Below are 16,989 nucleotides of genomic sequence, written 5' to 3' on the forward strand. Positions count from 1 at the left end.
ATTATTTTAGATTATACAGTAATTTATAGTTAGATGGAGCTAAGAGATTGCTTAGAAATTTTATTTGGTGAACATTTTCATATCTTGATCCCCAAGATTAGGACAATGATTAATAAAATTAATATTAAATTTGAAATCTCATTTAGGATTTTTTATTTTTTCCATTAAATGTCTATTTTTTTTAATACAAGTATGCAAATTTAGTCATTCTTGTATTTTAAGAATCAATTAGTAGAAAGAAATAATATGTCTTGTTTTGGCATCTCTAACTAATATAGAATATCGTGCTTTTAATATTAATTTTTATCGTACAGTATTTTGAAAAATTACAACAGAATAAATTAGAAATTGCTATCAATTATTATATATGATGTTGTAACTTTTTTTTTAATTCACATTGAAAAAAAATAAGACTTTCTTCTCTTCTAAAAATTAATTCTCAAACATACCCTAAGTCACATGAAATAAAAACGTATTCCAAAGTTAAGTCAAGATCACCACAATATTCCCAATATTTCTAACAAATTTATGTATCCAAATTCTCAAAAATAGTCATCCTAATAAATCGAGTTTGGGTGAATTTCCAAGTTATATTATATTATTTTTCATAAAATAAAAAATAAAATGGAAAAACAAACTATAAAATACGTAAATTGTTTGGAATTTATATTTTATTATATTTTGAAATATAATAATATATTAATTATTGACGAAATATTAAGCAAAAACATATTTTTTAAACCTATTGATCTCATTTATTTTAAAAAAATATTGAAACAAAATGCCTTTTTGGTTAGCATAATTAGCATGCAAAACTTTTTTGTTTCTCTCACGTTATGCCTCTATAAACACGTAGAAAACTAATTAATTTACCCATTGGTTTCTTTAAACACCATTCTTTAAATTTAATGATATCTTTGTTTGTTAGTTTTTTTTTTCTATTTTGAATGAAGTAATTATATATATGTAAACTATTATTTTTAACATTAAATAATGTTTAGGTAAGAAAGTAATATGTAACTAAAAGTCACCCAACTTAATTATCATTTAGGAGATTACAAACTCTTGTCATCAAGAGCAAAAAAATTCCTAAATTACAATTTGGATTTAAAACATCCATGCAACTTGGCCTTACTTACAAGTACTATATATACAAAAGTAGATACAAACACTTTTCTGTATTTCTAAATGGGATTAGAATATCAAAAACTATGAAGATTCTTGCTGAATCCATTCCTGTTGGCAAAGAACCCAATTAATTCTTTTCTGTAAGGTAAGAATGATCTCCGCTTACTATTTTCCTTTTTGTTTCTATTCATCACATAAAGCTTTTCGTGAGCTGACACTGTCTTTTTATGTTTATCACCTTTTTCTTTCTTTGAAGCAATATTTTCAACCTTTTCCTTATTAGATCTTTTTGATATCGACATCGAAGGATTTATGGAAACAAAAACATCTTCTCCATCACTGTTGCTTCGATGTTTCAAGTATTGTCGAAATCTCCATATCTTTGAGAACCCTGTGGAGTTGCTCTTTTGACATTTTTTGTTTGAAGCCTCCACCTCCACCATCATTATATTTTGTGATGATTCTTTGTGCAAATCTTTTGATGTACCAATTGATTCAAGGGACAAACTATTGCACTGTTGAATCAACAATTTCTTCAATGGTGATCGGAGAGCCAAGCTCACATCACCTTGTGTGTTGGAATAATCAAGAGATTGATTAAAAAACGGTCGAATTTGGCCATTTTCAAAGATCTCATCAGCAAAAATAAGTGTTCCTTGGGGATCAATTCCTGCAAAACTGAAATCTTCTTGTTCTCCAATGCTTTCAATGTCATCATTATGAATTTTGTGTTCTTCATTGAAATTGGAAATGGGTTTTGTAGGAACCGAAGCAAAGTCATCAAGATTGAAAAATGAGTGAGGCATAGGAAGAACGGATAGGGCTTGCATTGTCAATGCCTTAACATTTGAGGCTCTTTTCTGCATTATGCTTCAATGTTTTTGAGAGTGTAAATGTTCAATTGAGATGGATAGAATGTTGGAACTGATTGAGAAATTAAAAAATTAGAGTTATTTATACATATGCAAGAATACGAGGTTAGTTTTGATTTTTAAAATGACATTATGTTAAGTTTAGATATTTTAAGGAGGTGGTTGGATATAAAAGGTGTTATCAACAAATAACGGGTTATCCTTTATACCTGTTGCTTAATATTTTTCATTTATTTTTTTATGTAAACCATAAATTATGGTTTTTTCCATTTTTGTGATGCTTTCACATGCTATAGTACCCTACACTCTCACAATAACAAACAGAATCTCAACCTCCTTCGTTTAGTTTATTGGTTACTCCTTATCAAGCATGTCAGTTAGATTTTTTTTTAAAATTATAAATTTTAAAATAAATAGTGTTCATAAATAACTATATTAAGATTTGATTAACAATAAAAATTTCAAGTTTACAAGCGGCCATTTATTAAAAAATTTATGCAACTTATTAAAAACACATTTTAAAAATTAAAATTAGAAGCCTTTTATATAGTTATCATCTTAAATAGTTATAACCAACTTGTATAAATGTGAATTTTTAGTTGAAGAATTTAATTCTTATAAAATTTTGTTAACACATTTTTGTTTTATACACTTTTAATTATTAGTTAAATTTTATTTAAAAAATTTAAATATATTATTTCATCTCTTAATTAAATAATTCTCATTCATTCTTTTAAATGTTTTAATAAATATTAGCCAATTAAAAGTATTAAAAAAATATGTTACAATTTTTCTAGTTCTTATTAATCAACGAAGTTTTGAAATTGAGATTGACTTCACACCCTTTAAAAAAAGTTTAAGAAAAGTTCTTAAAGATAGAAGGCTAATAAAATTTGGATAATTAAAGTTATGTTTGAGAGTTGTATTTAGGAAGGGAAGATAGGAGAAGGGTTTGGGAGGTTTTTTAAACCTTCCAAAGTCCTCTCAATGCTAGTTTTTTTAAATTTTTCTAATTTTTTTGAGTTTCTCTAATTAAAGAGTTTTCTAAAGTTTTTCTCTCTCGTATTATTTCACAATTAGGATTTTAATTATTTTTTAAATGTTAATTTTTCAAGTGAGATTTTTTTTAAAAAATTATAAAAAAATAAAATATTTATTTTAAAAATATTATTTTAAAAAAATAAAAATATTATTTTTTATTTTTTGTAAAAATAAAAAAATATATAAATAAAAGGTATAAAATATAATAATATCATTTATATACTTAACCTTCATCACCCTTTCCTCTCAATATTAAACATCCAAACATAAGAGGGGTTTAATTTCTTTTTTCCTCCATTGCTTCCCTCTTCAAACCCTTCCCTTTCCTTCTCCTTCAAACTCCCAAACAAATCCTAAAAAAATATTCAAGCCTATAAAAGCAATCAATGAATAAGAGAAAGTGAAATAGGATAGACAAGAGATATATAGGTTTTGAAGAGAGAATTGAAGTAAGAAGGTCAACACTAAATGGAGAGTTTTAACTTCTTTCTCTCTTTACTCAAAATCTTAAATCAAGTGTTCAATTTCATTTTTATTTAAATAAAAATAAAGAAAATAATAAATTTTTTATGTAAATAAATTTTGCATAATTACTCTCTTCCATGTAATCATACATTTTTTTCCAAATAAAAAAAAAAGGAATAAGTAGAGACTAGGAATGTTTAGAGATAGATAAGAAGTCATTGGACTCTATTGAGATTTCAAGAAAGGAAGTAGAGTGCAAGTCGAGGTAGGGAATCGAGTTGTGAGGGGAAGAGTGGGAAGGAGAGTTGGGGAGGAGGCGGAGTAGAGGCCTGGATGAGTGGGAGAGTTGGAAAGAGAAGGGCGGTGAGAAAGAAAGAAAAAGTTAAGAGAGAGTATAAAATTTTCGTTCTAATTTAAGTGAACATATTTTAATTTAAATGAAAATAGAACTATACTTCTGATCTCCCTTAGAGATTTCAAAATCCTAATTAATTAACATTTATTTTTCTCTTTTAATTTAAATTATATTTTTAACAATTGTGTTTAATCAAATTTATTAATTAAAATTTAAAATAACAAACGTATAGGTATCTTCTTATAGTTGTTTGCATTGTTAATTTTTTTTCTTTTAAAGTAATTTAAATAATAATATACACATATTTATATTTTATTAATTTAATTAAAAGGGACATGGAAACTCTTTATGTTAAAAAGGTACCTGAATTTCATAAACATTATACAAATTTTATTTTATTTTCTATATATTACAATTAAATACCACATTAATATTAAAATTTAAAATATTTAATATTTAGATGATAAAAACATGAAGATAAGATGAATAATAAACATATTATTAGAAATTATTTTATAAATAACAATATTAGGAGGATGTATTGGTTTAGAATTTCATAAAATTTTAAAACTTTTTTTAAGTAAAAAAGTCTGTTTGTATTTAATTAGGATTTTATGTTACTTAAAAATAATCTAGTAGAATTTAATTTGAATTTTCAAGATTTTTTAAAGAGTCCATTAAAATCTATTGGTATTCATTTAAGATTTTTTACAATTTAAAAATAATCCATTAATATTAAAAAGAATAAAAATTTTAAAGGATTGTTGTATTAGAAGGAGTTTGAAAAACTTTTTAGTGATATCTATAAATACCAAATTCATAAAACAACTCATCAAATTTTAAAAGATTCTTTGAAATGACTTTTCAAATACTTTAAGAATTATGTGAGTTTTTCATCTTTCTTTTTATTTCTATACTCTGTCTTTATTTTTTTTCAACTGCTCATATATAATATTGTATTACTGTTTCCATTTCATTTTTCTATTTGGTAAAAATGTAAATAATAGTTTCTTAGGGATCAATTCTTGCAAAACTAAAATCTTGTTGTTATTCAATCCTTTCATTGTCGTCGTTATGAATTTTGAGTTCCTCGTTGAAATTGGAAGAGTTTTGTAGGAACTGAAGGAAAGTCATCAAGATTCAAAAATGAATGAGGCATAGGAAGAACGAATAGGGCTTGCATTCTCAATGCCTTAACATTTGAGGCTCTTTTCTGCATTATGTTTCAATGTTTTTGAGAGTGTGAATGTTCACTTGAGATGGATTGAACGTTGGAACTGATTGAGAAACTAAAAATTAGAGTTATTTATACATATGCAAAAATATGAGGTTAGTTTTGATTTTTAAAATGACATTATGTTAAGTTTAGATATTTTAAGGAGGTGGTTAGATATAAAAGGTGATATCAACAAATAGCGGGTTATCCTTTATACCTGTTGCTTAATATTTTTCATTTGTTTTTTTTTTATGTAACAATAAATTATGGTTTTTTCCATTTTTGTGATGCTTTCACATGGTATAGTATCCTACACTCTCACAATGACAAACAGAATCTCAACCTCCTTCATTTAGTTTGTTGATTACTCCTCATCAAGCATATCAGTATTAATTTTTTTTAAATATAAATTTCAAAATAATCATAAATAATTATATTAAGATTTGATTAACAATAAAAATTTCAAGTTTACAAGCAGTTATTCATTAAAAAAATTATGCAACTTGTTAAAAACATTTTAAAAATTAAAATTAGAAGCCTTTTATATAGTTATCATGTTAAATAGTTATGACCAACTTGTATAGATGTGAATTCTTAGTTGAAGAATTTAATTCTAACAAAAATTATGTTAACACATTCTTAATTATTAGCTAAAATTTATCAAAAATAAATAAACATATTATTTCATCTCTGGATTTAATTATTCTCACTCATTCTTTTAAAATTCTTAATAAATATTAACTAATTAAAAGTATTAAAAAAAGTGTATGAAAAAATTATGTTAGTAAAATTTTTCTAGTTATTACATTTATCATATGAAATTTTGAAATTGAGATTAACTTTACACCCTTTAAGAAAAGTTCTTAAAGTTAGAAAGCTAATAAAATTGGGATCATTAAAAGCAATCAATGAAGACGAGGAAGTGGAATAAGATAAACAAAGGATGTGTAGGTTTTGAAGAGAGAAGAGAAGTAAGAAGGCCAACACCAAAAGGGGAGTTTTAACTTCTCTCTTTACTCAAAATCTTAAACTAGATGTCCTATTCCATTTTTATTTAAACAAAAATATATTCACTTAAATGAAAATAAAAAAATAAAAAAAATTACCTAAACTTTATTTAAATAATTTTTGCATAATTATTCTCTTTCATGTATGTAATCATAATTTTTCAAGTAAGAAGGAGGAAGAGTCTGTGGAGATTAAGAAAACTTGAAGATGGATAAGAGATTATTAGAGTTTGTTGAAATTTTGAAAAAAGACAGAGTGTAGATGGAGGGTTGAGAGGGTGAGAGAGTTGTAGAGGGGGAGGGGAGTGGAGGAGTTGGGAAGAAAAGAGAGGCTGAGGGAGAGAAAGAGAAAGTTTGTAAAGTAAGGGGAAATGAGAGAGTGTATAAAATTTATCATTTTCTCTATTTGTTTAAGTAAAACTGAAATTAGACTTACAATTTTTACATTAAGAGAATTTAGTTTCCAAAATCCTAGTTAATAAACATCTATTTCTCTTTCCCAATTCAATTTTTTTAATCAATCATTTTTAGTCAGATCTGTTAATTAAAATTTAAAATAACATACATATTGGTCTATTTTTATAATTGTTTGCATTGTTATTTTTTCCTTTTAATATATCAATAAAAGTAATGTAAATAATAATATACACATTTATATTTTATTAATTTAATTAAAAGAGTGTAAACTCTTTCTATTAAAAAAGTACTTGGAAAAAGGGAAAGAGAGAGGGTGAAAGTGGAGTTGGAGGAAGAGGGTGAAAATGGGAGAGGGGTGAGAGTGAAAGTTAGGATTGGAGGTGAGAGTAGGATAAGGGTGGGAGTGGAGGTTGGAGGTAGGGAGGGGATTGGGAGAGGAAAAAGATTTTATTTTATTTTTTTAAATATGTAAAATATATTTAAGGCTTTTTTTGTAAATATTAATTTTAATAATAAAATATAAAATAAATGAAGTATCATGTCACATGGTAGTACTATTTTGTAAGAATTTATTGTATAATTGATAGACGATACCAAGTTGCTATCAAAATTGCTAAAGATTTTACAATATAGAGCTTAACTTATGTTGATTCTATCTTCAGTTAAATTCAATTTCAAGTTTTCTTTAAAATAATGAAAGTAAGATTTTGGAGATTTGAAAATTGTGAATTGATTAAATTAAATTATGAACAAATTAAAATTGAATAAAAATAAATTAAAAATATTAATCCATAGAATACTAAATGCATGTAACCTCGATTATCATAGTATCTAAAGATTTTAATATGAGTTTGAATGTTTATCCAATTCAATTATTAATTTAATCAAATAACTTAATTGAACTAAATCACGGATTAAATCAAATTATCATTTAACTTAACTTGAATTAATTATCAAATTAAAATATCTATCGAATCCTAATTTGAATTCTAACTACAGAAGAGTTAATCACGATTGTAATACACAAATTTGAGATTAGAGAAAAAGAAAACAAACTCAGAACAATTTGGCTCAGAACTCAAATCAGATATACAGCGTTTGGATTCCGCAGATTGAACAGAGAGTTTAGTCTTCCATTAAAACACTTAACCCAGACGAGAATGAGAGAATTCAAGAGAAAGTAAAAACAAGAATTCTTATTTTGGCCAAATCTTAAAAACTCAAAGTGTCTAATCGCACCCAAATTCAAAACTTTATTAGTCTATTTATAGATTCTTATTAGGTAAATTAAGTGGTCAAAATTTGGGCATTAATAATATCTAAAAGCCCAAATACAATTATTAAATAACAAGGGTCCAAATGCAATCCCGTAACAATATTCAGTAAATATGTCTCAACTTCAAAAAATCATAAAATATAAAAAATAACTCTAAATCTAATGATTCATATATACATTTTGAAGTCCTAATTGTGTAGAATATAATGCAACTAGAATCAGACAGAAATGATATCTGTAAAAAAAAGTTATCGCTAAAAAAGTAGTCAAAGGTTAAAATAACCGAAAATACAAAATTAAAGCATTTATTTGTAACAAACCCAATTTATTCAAATAACTAAAAAATGATAAAAACTCTAAAAATAAAGCATATAAAAATTGTTTATAAATCAAAACAAAACTGTAAATGTAAACTTAAAATATGTTACATCAATAATATCTAATATTTATATAAATAAAAATATAATTAAGCTTTACAGTTAAACACTAGTAATATTAAAATTTGAATAAAAATTTTAATATTTAAATGATAAAAACATAAAGATAACAATGAATAAAAAACATCTTATTAACTAAAAAATGTATAAATAACAATGATTAGTTTCAAATCATTGTAATAAAAATTTAATCTAGTAAATACTATTGTTAATTAAATCAATTAAATATACTTTTTAAATTTTTTATCATTTCATTATAAAAAAATGATTTTCAAAAATTAATTGTATTACATCTCGTTAGTAATTTATTTGACTAGGCTTTTGTAGAAAATTTTTAAATAATTTTTTTTTTTAATACGACTATAGTTTTTAGAATAACGTGTTTATATTAAAAAATCCAATTATGAAGTGTAAGGACAAATTATAACTTGTAAAATAATTTTACGCATCATAATTTCAGAAGCGTGGAGGATAACAAATTTATAAATAAAATGTTATTTAATTATGGAAATTTGTTATGAAATATACCTGGCATTTGTATTATAGATTTTTTTTAAAATTTTGAGATAGATAAATGTTATCTTGCAGTAATTTTTTATAAAATTATATCATTTTTAAATATTTACGTAAAATATTTGTAGTATCGTATAATTAATTTCTTAGACGATGTGTGTGAATGGTATTAGCAATAACTTTACACACACATATGAGAAATATCAAATGAAAGAATCCTTTATATGAAACGAAAATGATAGCAATAAATATTAATAAATAAGTTTTATTAAATAGTTAAAAATTAAAATAAAATAAATTCTTTAAATAAATTTTATTTTTAATCATATATCTATTATTATATGACTAAAGTTTATCGATTTATAATTTAATCATGGTAATTTGACATAAATCTATTAAATATTTTTGCATTATAATCAGTCGCCAAATTTCAATGTCATATTTGTAATTGATTTTGGATGTAAATAAAATAAAAAAGTATTTATAATTTAACTATAGTAACTTGATGTAAAATCAATTGTGATTCATAACAAATTTAAACAATCTTCAAAGAAAAACTCATTAATTTGTGCCAGAAATTATAGCAAGTGAAAGTGGTAAAAGACTCAAGTAAAAGGAAGAAGCTCACAAAGAAAACAGAAGAAGATCAAAGGACAGCTAGAGGAATTTCTAAGTTTTTTTTTTTTAATTATTATTATTATACAAGGTCTTTCATAACTTCTTCTTCTTCTTCTTTTCATGCGTGCATTCTTCAGTTCTTTAATACCATAAGCCAAGATATTTCTTTACATAGTTGACAACCCTACACATCGAAATAGGTGAAGCATGTCAATAAAAAAGGTTTTTGAGGTGCAACACTCATATTTAAATTGTTAATTATATGATTTTATTTAATTACTAAACTAAACAAGTTGGTTTAGTTTTGTTTTCATATTAATGAATTGATTTTTTTCTCTTTTGAAATAGCATTACTATAATAATTTTCTTTTTTTTTATTCATTTATTTCTATATTGTTTAGCTTTCCATTATCTTATTATATAACATTTACATTCATTTATGTATATATCATGTGTTATATACGCTTTTGAATTTGAATAATACAGAATCTGATCAAAAGGAATTGGATGGAAGAATGAATAGAAGCTCAAGTTCCACAAAACAAAGTCGTCAAAGTCGCAAAAAGAAATCATTTTTGAATATAATTAGTTGTTTTGGGTGTAATGATGCATTCAGAATCGATGTACATGAAAGTCATGCATTGAGACCCATTGCTGAAGATGCTTCAAAAACGAAGTTTGATGTTTTGGATCCTCCTCAGCATGCTTAATTGGAGTTAGTCTTCAAACACCAATGGCACTCTTCAATTTCTTTCAATGAATTATTCAAATTATATTCTAAGAGATATAGTTGAATAGTGAAGGCGAAGTCTTACAAAACTAAATCAATTTCGGACGAAAAAATACACGAATATTATTGGTTATGCTGCGATAAAAATAATCTAGGAGTTATTCTTTATAGCTTTAGGAATAATTGTATTAGTTTTAGAAAATTTACAAAATTTTTGTTCTCTTAGAATTTTATTAAACTTTTATTGTAGAAATTTAATAAGCTCTTTTAAGAAACTATATTATAGTAGGAATTTATTAAAATTTTGGCTTTTATTTTGTCACAAACGCATGTTTTATTTTATGCTATTTTTTTCTTTTACATTGATTAATAATAATTAATAAATATTATTCAAAATATAGTAAAATTTTAAGATATCTTACGGGTATAATCTTACGGTTTCTTAAATCTTATGTTGTTTCTCTAGTTTAACTTTATCTATGTTTAGCATATACTCTATTCCTTTTTATTTCACTAAAATATCTAACATTTTTTCTAATATTTAGAGTAACGTTGAGATCAAACAATGTATTAAAAAAGTTCTATGATGCTAGTAGTAAACAAAACATGTCATTACAATTTTAAATTATCTAGGGTAGGCATGAATACAACTTTTAGAATAGTATTATGTATTACAGTTTAAGAGGATATTTGCTTATACCACATATACACAAACGATAATTTTACATGGAGTGCTTTATATAATAAACTTGACTAGCTTTTAAGAATTTTTTTTTTATTGAAATTCTTATATTATTGTGGATATTTCACCATACTACTGGAGTGAGTTTATTCTGCATTACTATTCTATTTTGATAAAATACATATAACTAAATACTCAATTAATGTTTTGAATCAATTATATATGACTACTCTATTATTTGTTCCCTTTGTTTTACATCGAAAGAAGCATAGATTTTATTTTCAATATAAAATAAATGGTGATGATTTTTAAGAATGAACTATAATATATACTATACGATAATGATATATATGTTTTCTAAGGGAATCGATTATTGTTCATGTACAAACAGGTTTAATGTTAAGAAGCTAGTTGGCCCAAATCGATTTTGATTGGAGGGTGGTTGTGGGAGAGAGATGAAAGTGAAGGTGAGAGAGCCACAGATTAATCTCCAAGCATATGCCAATGCAATGGTTGTAAGTTTATACATCAAAGTTGCATATTGTGTTGATTTTGTGTGCCTCACTCACATGAGACATCACAATTTGATCTCAACTTTAATGTCTCTTCAAACTAAGAAGAATAAATAATTAAGTGACAAGAAAGAAGCTACATATCACTTATACCCAAATCAAAAACAAGAAAATAAAAATCATGTGTATCCTATTTCTAAGCATTTAATACAGCTTTATTTATTCAAATTTAAATTCAAAATCGCTTATTAAATTGAAATGACTTTTTATTAAACTTCTTTTTCATAAAATTAATTTATATATTTTTATTAAAAAAATAATTATTTTTAAATAATGTTTTGTCTAACTTCTACAAAAATCGGATAAGTTTTTTTTTTTTTAAAAAAAAAGAACTAAACTTGGTTTGTATCCGCAAGATCTAAAATGCTTACAGGGTGTCAAGTTGCTCTTTTCGAGGTTTCTTTATGCAAAGGTTCAAACACCCAGAAAAGGGAGAAATTTTGCAATTGTCAAGGTTGTGGCTAAAACCCCTACGACTGTACCTGTTTAGAATATGTTCTTTATATGTTTCTCAAGAAATTTGTACCCAAAATTCTTAATCTATTACCATTTAAATTAAATTCATCATGCTTTCTCAAGAAATTTTTTTCCCTTCTAAAATTAAATAAATAATTTTGATACTCACATTATTCTTATTATTATTGTGTTATGATAGAAAAGTAAACACATGCATATATGCACAAAAGAGACAAGTCGTTTCTATACAATAAAATCTCATATGATATCACTCGAAGGAGAATAAAATTGAGAATAGATTCCACAATACTATTTATCTGTCCCAAATTATATATTCCTCTGATTCCAAAATTTTCACGTTACCTTTCAAGAAAATTCCTATCTACTTGAATTAATAATACCCACGCTTATGATGAAGTAGCACAGTGGCTATATCTAACCCTAGAGATGCAGCATCTACCTTTATATATATATATATATATATATATATATAATGTGCATGATTTCAAAATGTTTGTCTTAGAAATTGATTATTATTTAAAATTAACTAATTATAAAAATTTAAAAAAATATATTAAAGAATAAGTTCAAAAAGAATATATTTACAACATTTTTCTTTAACATTAATACCTGTCGGAAATGGCTTCTTCCTTGAGATATTATATATACTGAGAAGCCAAACTCCAAATGCAAATTTACAACATGTTTGGGTGGCGACCTCGGAAAGCCAAACTTCCTAATGCTTTGTCTGTAAGTGCCCACTCTTTTCTTCTCAGTACAATGCAAAACAAATAAATTAATCTATTTGGTATGACCTTGAATATTTTGTTTCATTTGCTGTAGATTGTGGAACTTAAGGTACATATGGATTGCCAAGGATGTGAAGAAAGAATTAGAAGGGCAATCTCAAAATTGAATGGCAAGACCTCAACCATGCAATACACTTAAAATAACTATTAAACCTAGCTTCCAATCTTTCATTTCTTAATGATTTTTACATACTCTTTTTCATTCCATCTTCAAACTTCTCTCAATATCTCTTCTCTTTCCATAACATGTTTTATTATAACTTTACTATCCACTTTTACATGAACGTAAATGGGACATATATAACAAGTTATATTATCAATTTATACTTTATTTCAAAAATACTCATAGTATTAAATGAATAAATGTGTCTACTTTCATGGATAAAGAAGATTACATTATAAGTAACTAAAACAGAATTCACAATAAATGAGAGTATAAAAATAACTTAGCAATTGATGAGTTTAAAAATAAATTTTTTTATAATTTGAATTAAAGAATATTGGTAATTATTTTTTTTACAAATAGGACCATAAGTAGTATTTTTTTTAATACCTCCAATATTTACACTATTCTTAGCTTCACTTCCTACCATAATTAAAAGGAAAAGTGTGGGAATTAGTGTAAAAATTAAAATAGAAAAGAAACATTATTAGTTAATATAAATTTGTATGACATTAAAATATATTAATAAAAATATTTTTCTTAATTCAAGCTTTCAAGGTTGATTAGGGCTTTCAAGCTTTTGCATGCAGGTGTTGATAGCTTGGAGATAGACATGGATAAGCAGAAGGTAACAGTAACTGGGTATGTGGAGAAAGGGAAGGTATTGAGGATTGTGAGAAGAACAGGAAGAAAGGCTGAGTATTGGCCATTCCCTTATGACAGTGAATATTACCCATATGCTGCCCAATACTTGGATGAGTCTACCTTTGCTTCTTCCTATAACTATTACAGGCATGGTTACAATGAGAGTGTTCATGGCTATTTTCCTCAACAAGCTTACTGTACTGTTGAAGATGAAACACTATTCCTCTTCAGTGATGACAATGTTCATGCACCCTGTACCATCATGTGAATCATTGATTCATTTTGTGTGCTATCATTTATAAACACTTGGTAATTTATTTTAATAAACTTTATAATCAAATTTATACATTACATGCTCTTGTGTAATTAATAAGAATTTATAAAATAAGTTTTTCATTTATAATTAATCAACTTATGTACATGTTACTTTTTTCAGTATTTAATCATGGGTATCTCTAGAGATATTAATGTGAGATTTATAGTCTAATGAGCACTACAATGTTTACATATATCTTCTGATTAACTTTCTAAGTAATATATTTAAGTCTCATTGATTTCTAAAGCTCAGGAAGATCTTAATCATGTTTTAAAAACTATTCTTTATAATTAAGTTGTTTTTACACATACATCTAATTTAATTTCTATAATTTACCTTGTAAATCACTTTTTTAATCTTAAAAAGTTTATTTTGTTTTACTTATATAATTAAGTTCATCTATTAGATTATTTTAATAATCTTATTATAGTGGCGTATGTAACTTATAACATAACTCTAATTAATGATTTAATGTGATAGTGGTTAAATATAAAATATAGAGTCATTAAGGGTATAATTATAAATACAATTATAAGGAAACCTTCCCTTCTCCCTTTATATAAATTAAAGAGCAGTTACCAAATGAAGGTTACGATATTCACTTTCATTGAAAGAAGAAGGAAGAGTTGGAGAAATACCAAAGAATCAACGACATCAAAGAGAGAGGTAACATCAAGAAATAATGGATTTAGGTTAGTGCTCTCTAAACCCTTAATTGTATGAGAACCATATATTGTGTTGTGAGAGCAACGTAATTCAAGATCTCAAAAGAAAAAAATAATTTCATAATAATCATTGTATAATAAAAATTACATAATAGATTAAAGAAAATTCTAATATCATTAGCCTATATAAAATTAATAGTATGCAAAAGGATAAAAATATATTCTGTAGAGGATTGTTTTAAAGTGTTACAAGTATGAGTTTTAGCTCTTATTAAGAGATGCTCTTGAACGGAGTATTATAGCGTCCACCTAAAAGGAAACCATCTCAAATAAAATTTCCCAAAGCAATGGCACTCTATTTCAAGAATAACATTCCGATCAAAAAATAAAAAAAAAGTGAGAATATTATTATTATTATTAATTTTTTGAAATACATGTCATGTTCTTATTAAGGAAAAAAAAAGGAGATAAAAAATAAAAACAAGTTATTTTAGTCGGAGGTATTCCAAACTTTTGTATAGATGCAGTATCTAAAGAATTTTATTAATAAAAAAATACAAGTTATAAGAAATATATATTATTATATATACTTTATTGTTAATAAAATTTTCAGTTTTACATGTGTTGAAATATTATTAATTAAAAATAAAATTTACCCTTATTTTAATTCCACATGTTACAATTAATTAAGATAGAAGTGCTAAAAAGGTAATATTGATCCGGATATTGACAAAAATTAGCTTCTTTTAATATTGCATTGCAATTAATATATTTTACTTTTTTTTATATATATTTTTATAATTGTTTAGGTAAATTGATACTCTTTTGGACTTTTTAAAAGGATTTTTAGTGCTAAACTATCAAGATTAGTAAGTGTAATAAAGAATAAAAAAATTATAATCAAAAACTTAAAAGTGTTGTGAAATAAAAGTTACATTGAATTAAAGAAATTCGAAAATAAATTTATATAGAACATAAATAAATGTACCAAAATGCTCTGAATAGCCACTAGTCATGCACTAAAATTATGTTTTAAAATATGTTTGTAGTGATAACTTTTATCAACTATTTCTAGAAATGCAAAAGTATTTGAGATATTACTAGTAACTATTTTTAGAAGTATAAAAATATCCAATTGCTTTGATGGATTTCTCTAAAGATTGATATTTTCTTTGTTAAATTAGAGCCTTTTACGCAGGATGCATACTAAAATACTTGACTTGATCATTCTTTTCATGTATGTATACCTAGTTCTTGAAATCTATTGAAGTCAGGGGGCAAAACTTAGTTGACTCAACTTAATATAAAATTATATTCTTGTCCATTATCATAGATGTGCTTTAACATTGACTTCTTCAATAAGTCACGTGTTTTAAACTTGCTCATCAACATTTATCAAGAATTGAGATCAAATCCTCATTTATATGAATTTCAAGTTCATACAGAGTGTTAATAGTAAATGTAACCATGTGGCATTTTTGTAGTCAAACTATTATAACTTATATTATAATTGAATCACTGATTTTAAGAATTTAAGTGTTCAATGCTTAGTCACTTGGATCAACATATTCTTAACAAATTTTTGGTCGAATTATTATCTTAATTAATATTCTAATTGAATTTTAACATGTCTCAACAATAACATTACACAAGATAAATATTTATATATGATAATTTTTATTAAAAAATATATAATTTAATAAAATTCAATGTATTAATATTATTAAATTTTATGTTTTTAATTAAAATTACTATTAATATGCGACATTATACATATTTAAAAAATTATAATATATTTAATTATTTTAAAATTAGCTTTATATATCTTAACATGAGCTAAGTTGATGCCAAATTATAAAAAAGTAACATTTAATTACCAAAATAATTAAAAAAAATTCATAAGTTAGAAATACTTTATCCTCTCAAATTAAGAGAAATTAATTGAAAGAACTTCCCAAAAAATAAAGAAACATAATTATTTGTAATTTATAAGAGAAGTTAAATTTATTTTTTATAATATTTTTTTTCTCTTTTAAATTTTTTCTAAAATTTTTAACCAAAACTATATATATAACCAAAATTTTTATCTTGCGCCATAAAAGTTGGGAGGTATTGGAATTGTTTGCGAGAAAGAGCTTAGATGATCAACAATTTTAATTACCCTAAACCATGATTTTATATGAACTTTACCTGCAATATAATATGAAACTACATACACTTTTATCTCTAAATAACCAAATTATTTCAAAAACATTAATTAAACTTTGTGATAAAAATAAGATATAAGAAACAATGAAATATTAGGCACCATTAAGATATATATGCTTTGTAAGTTTATACTTCAAATCATTTTCTGGTGTTCAGAGGTGTTCCTGTTAAGGATATAATGATCTTCAATTATCTCTTCTTCAGTTCTACATTGTGACGTCCTTGTGGATGTCAAATCCTTTTTTATATGACGTAAGGAGGATATTTGCAAAAGGCATTTCAATGATAAAGTCAGGTGTTAGTTTAGGCAATAATTGATACTTGTTATTCAAAAGTCAACCCTTACCTGTACTTCTTATTTTCCTTTTATAGACAATATTTTGAGCTAACGGGCTTCA

At 24.8% G+C, this 16,989-nt stretch overlaps 2 protein-coding genes across 2 annotated transcripts; one reads left to right on the top strand and one right to left on the bottom strand.

Annotated features, from left to right (window-relative positions):
* Window positions 1-1,202: 1,202 nt before the first annotated feature.
* Window positions 1,203-1,994, bottom strand: LOC113866563. The gene has a single exon (XM_027501388.1). It carries the CDS (start codon window positions 1,992-1,994, stop codon window positions 1,203-1,205), a length of 792 nt encoding a protein of 263 aa, XP_027357189.1.
* A 10,493-nt stretch (window positions 1,995-12,487) lies between these two features.
* LOC113866518 (heavy metal-associated isoprenylated plant protein 45) lies at window positions 12,488-13,670 on the top strand. The gene is made up of 3 exons (XM_027501349.1): window positions 12,488-12,535; window positions 12,629-12,704; window positions 13,348-13,670. The coding sequence occupies exons 1-3, from the start codon at window positions 12,488-12,490 to the stop codon at window positions 13,668-13,670; spliced, it is 447 nt and encodes a 148-aa protein (XP_027357150.1).
* The last annotated feature ends 3,319 nt before the right edge of the window (window positions 13,671-16,989 follow it).

This window comes from Abrus precatorius, unplaced genomic scaffold, assembly GCF_003935025.1.
Source record: "Abrus precatorius isolate BTA unplaced genomic scaffold, Abrus_2018 Scaffold5, whole genome shotgun sequence".
Lineage (NCBI taxonomy): Eukaryota > Viridiplantae > Streptophyta > Magnoliopsida > Fabales > Fabaceae > Abrus > Abrus precatorius.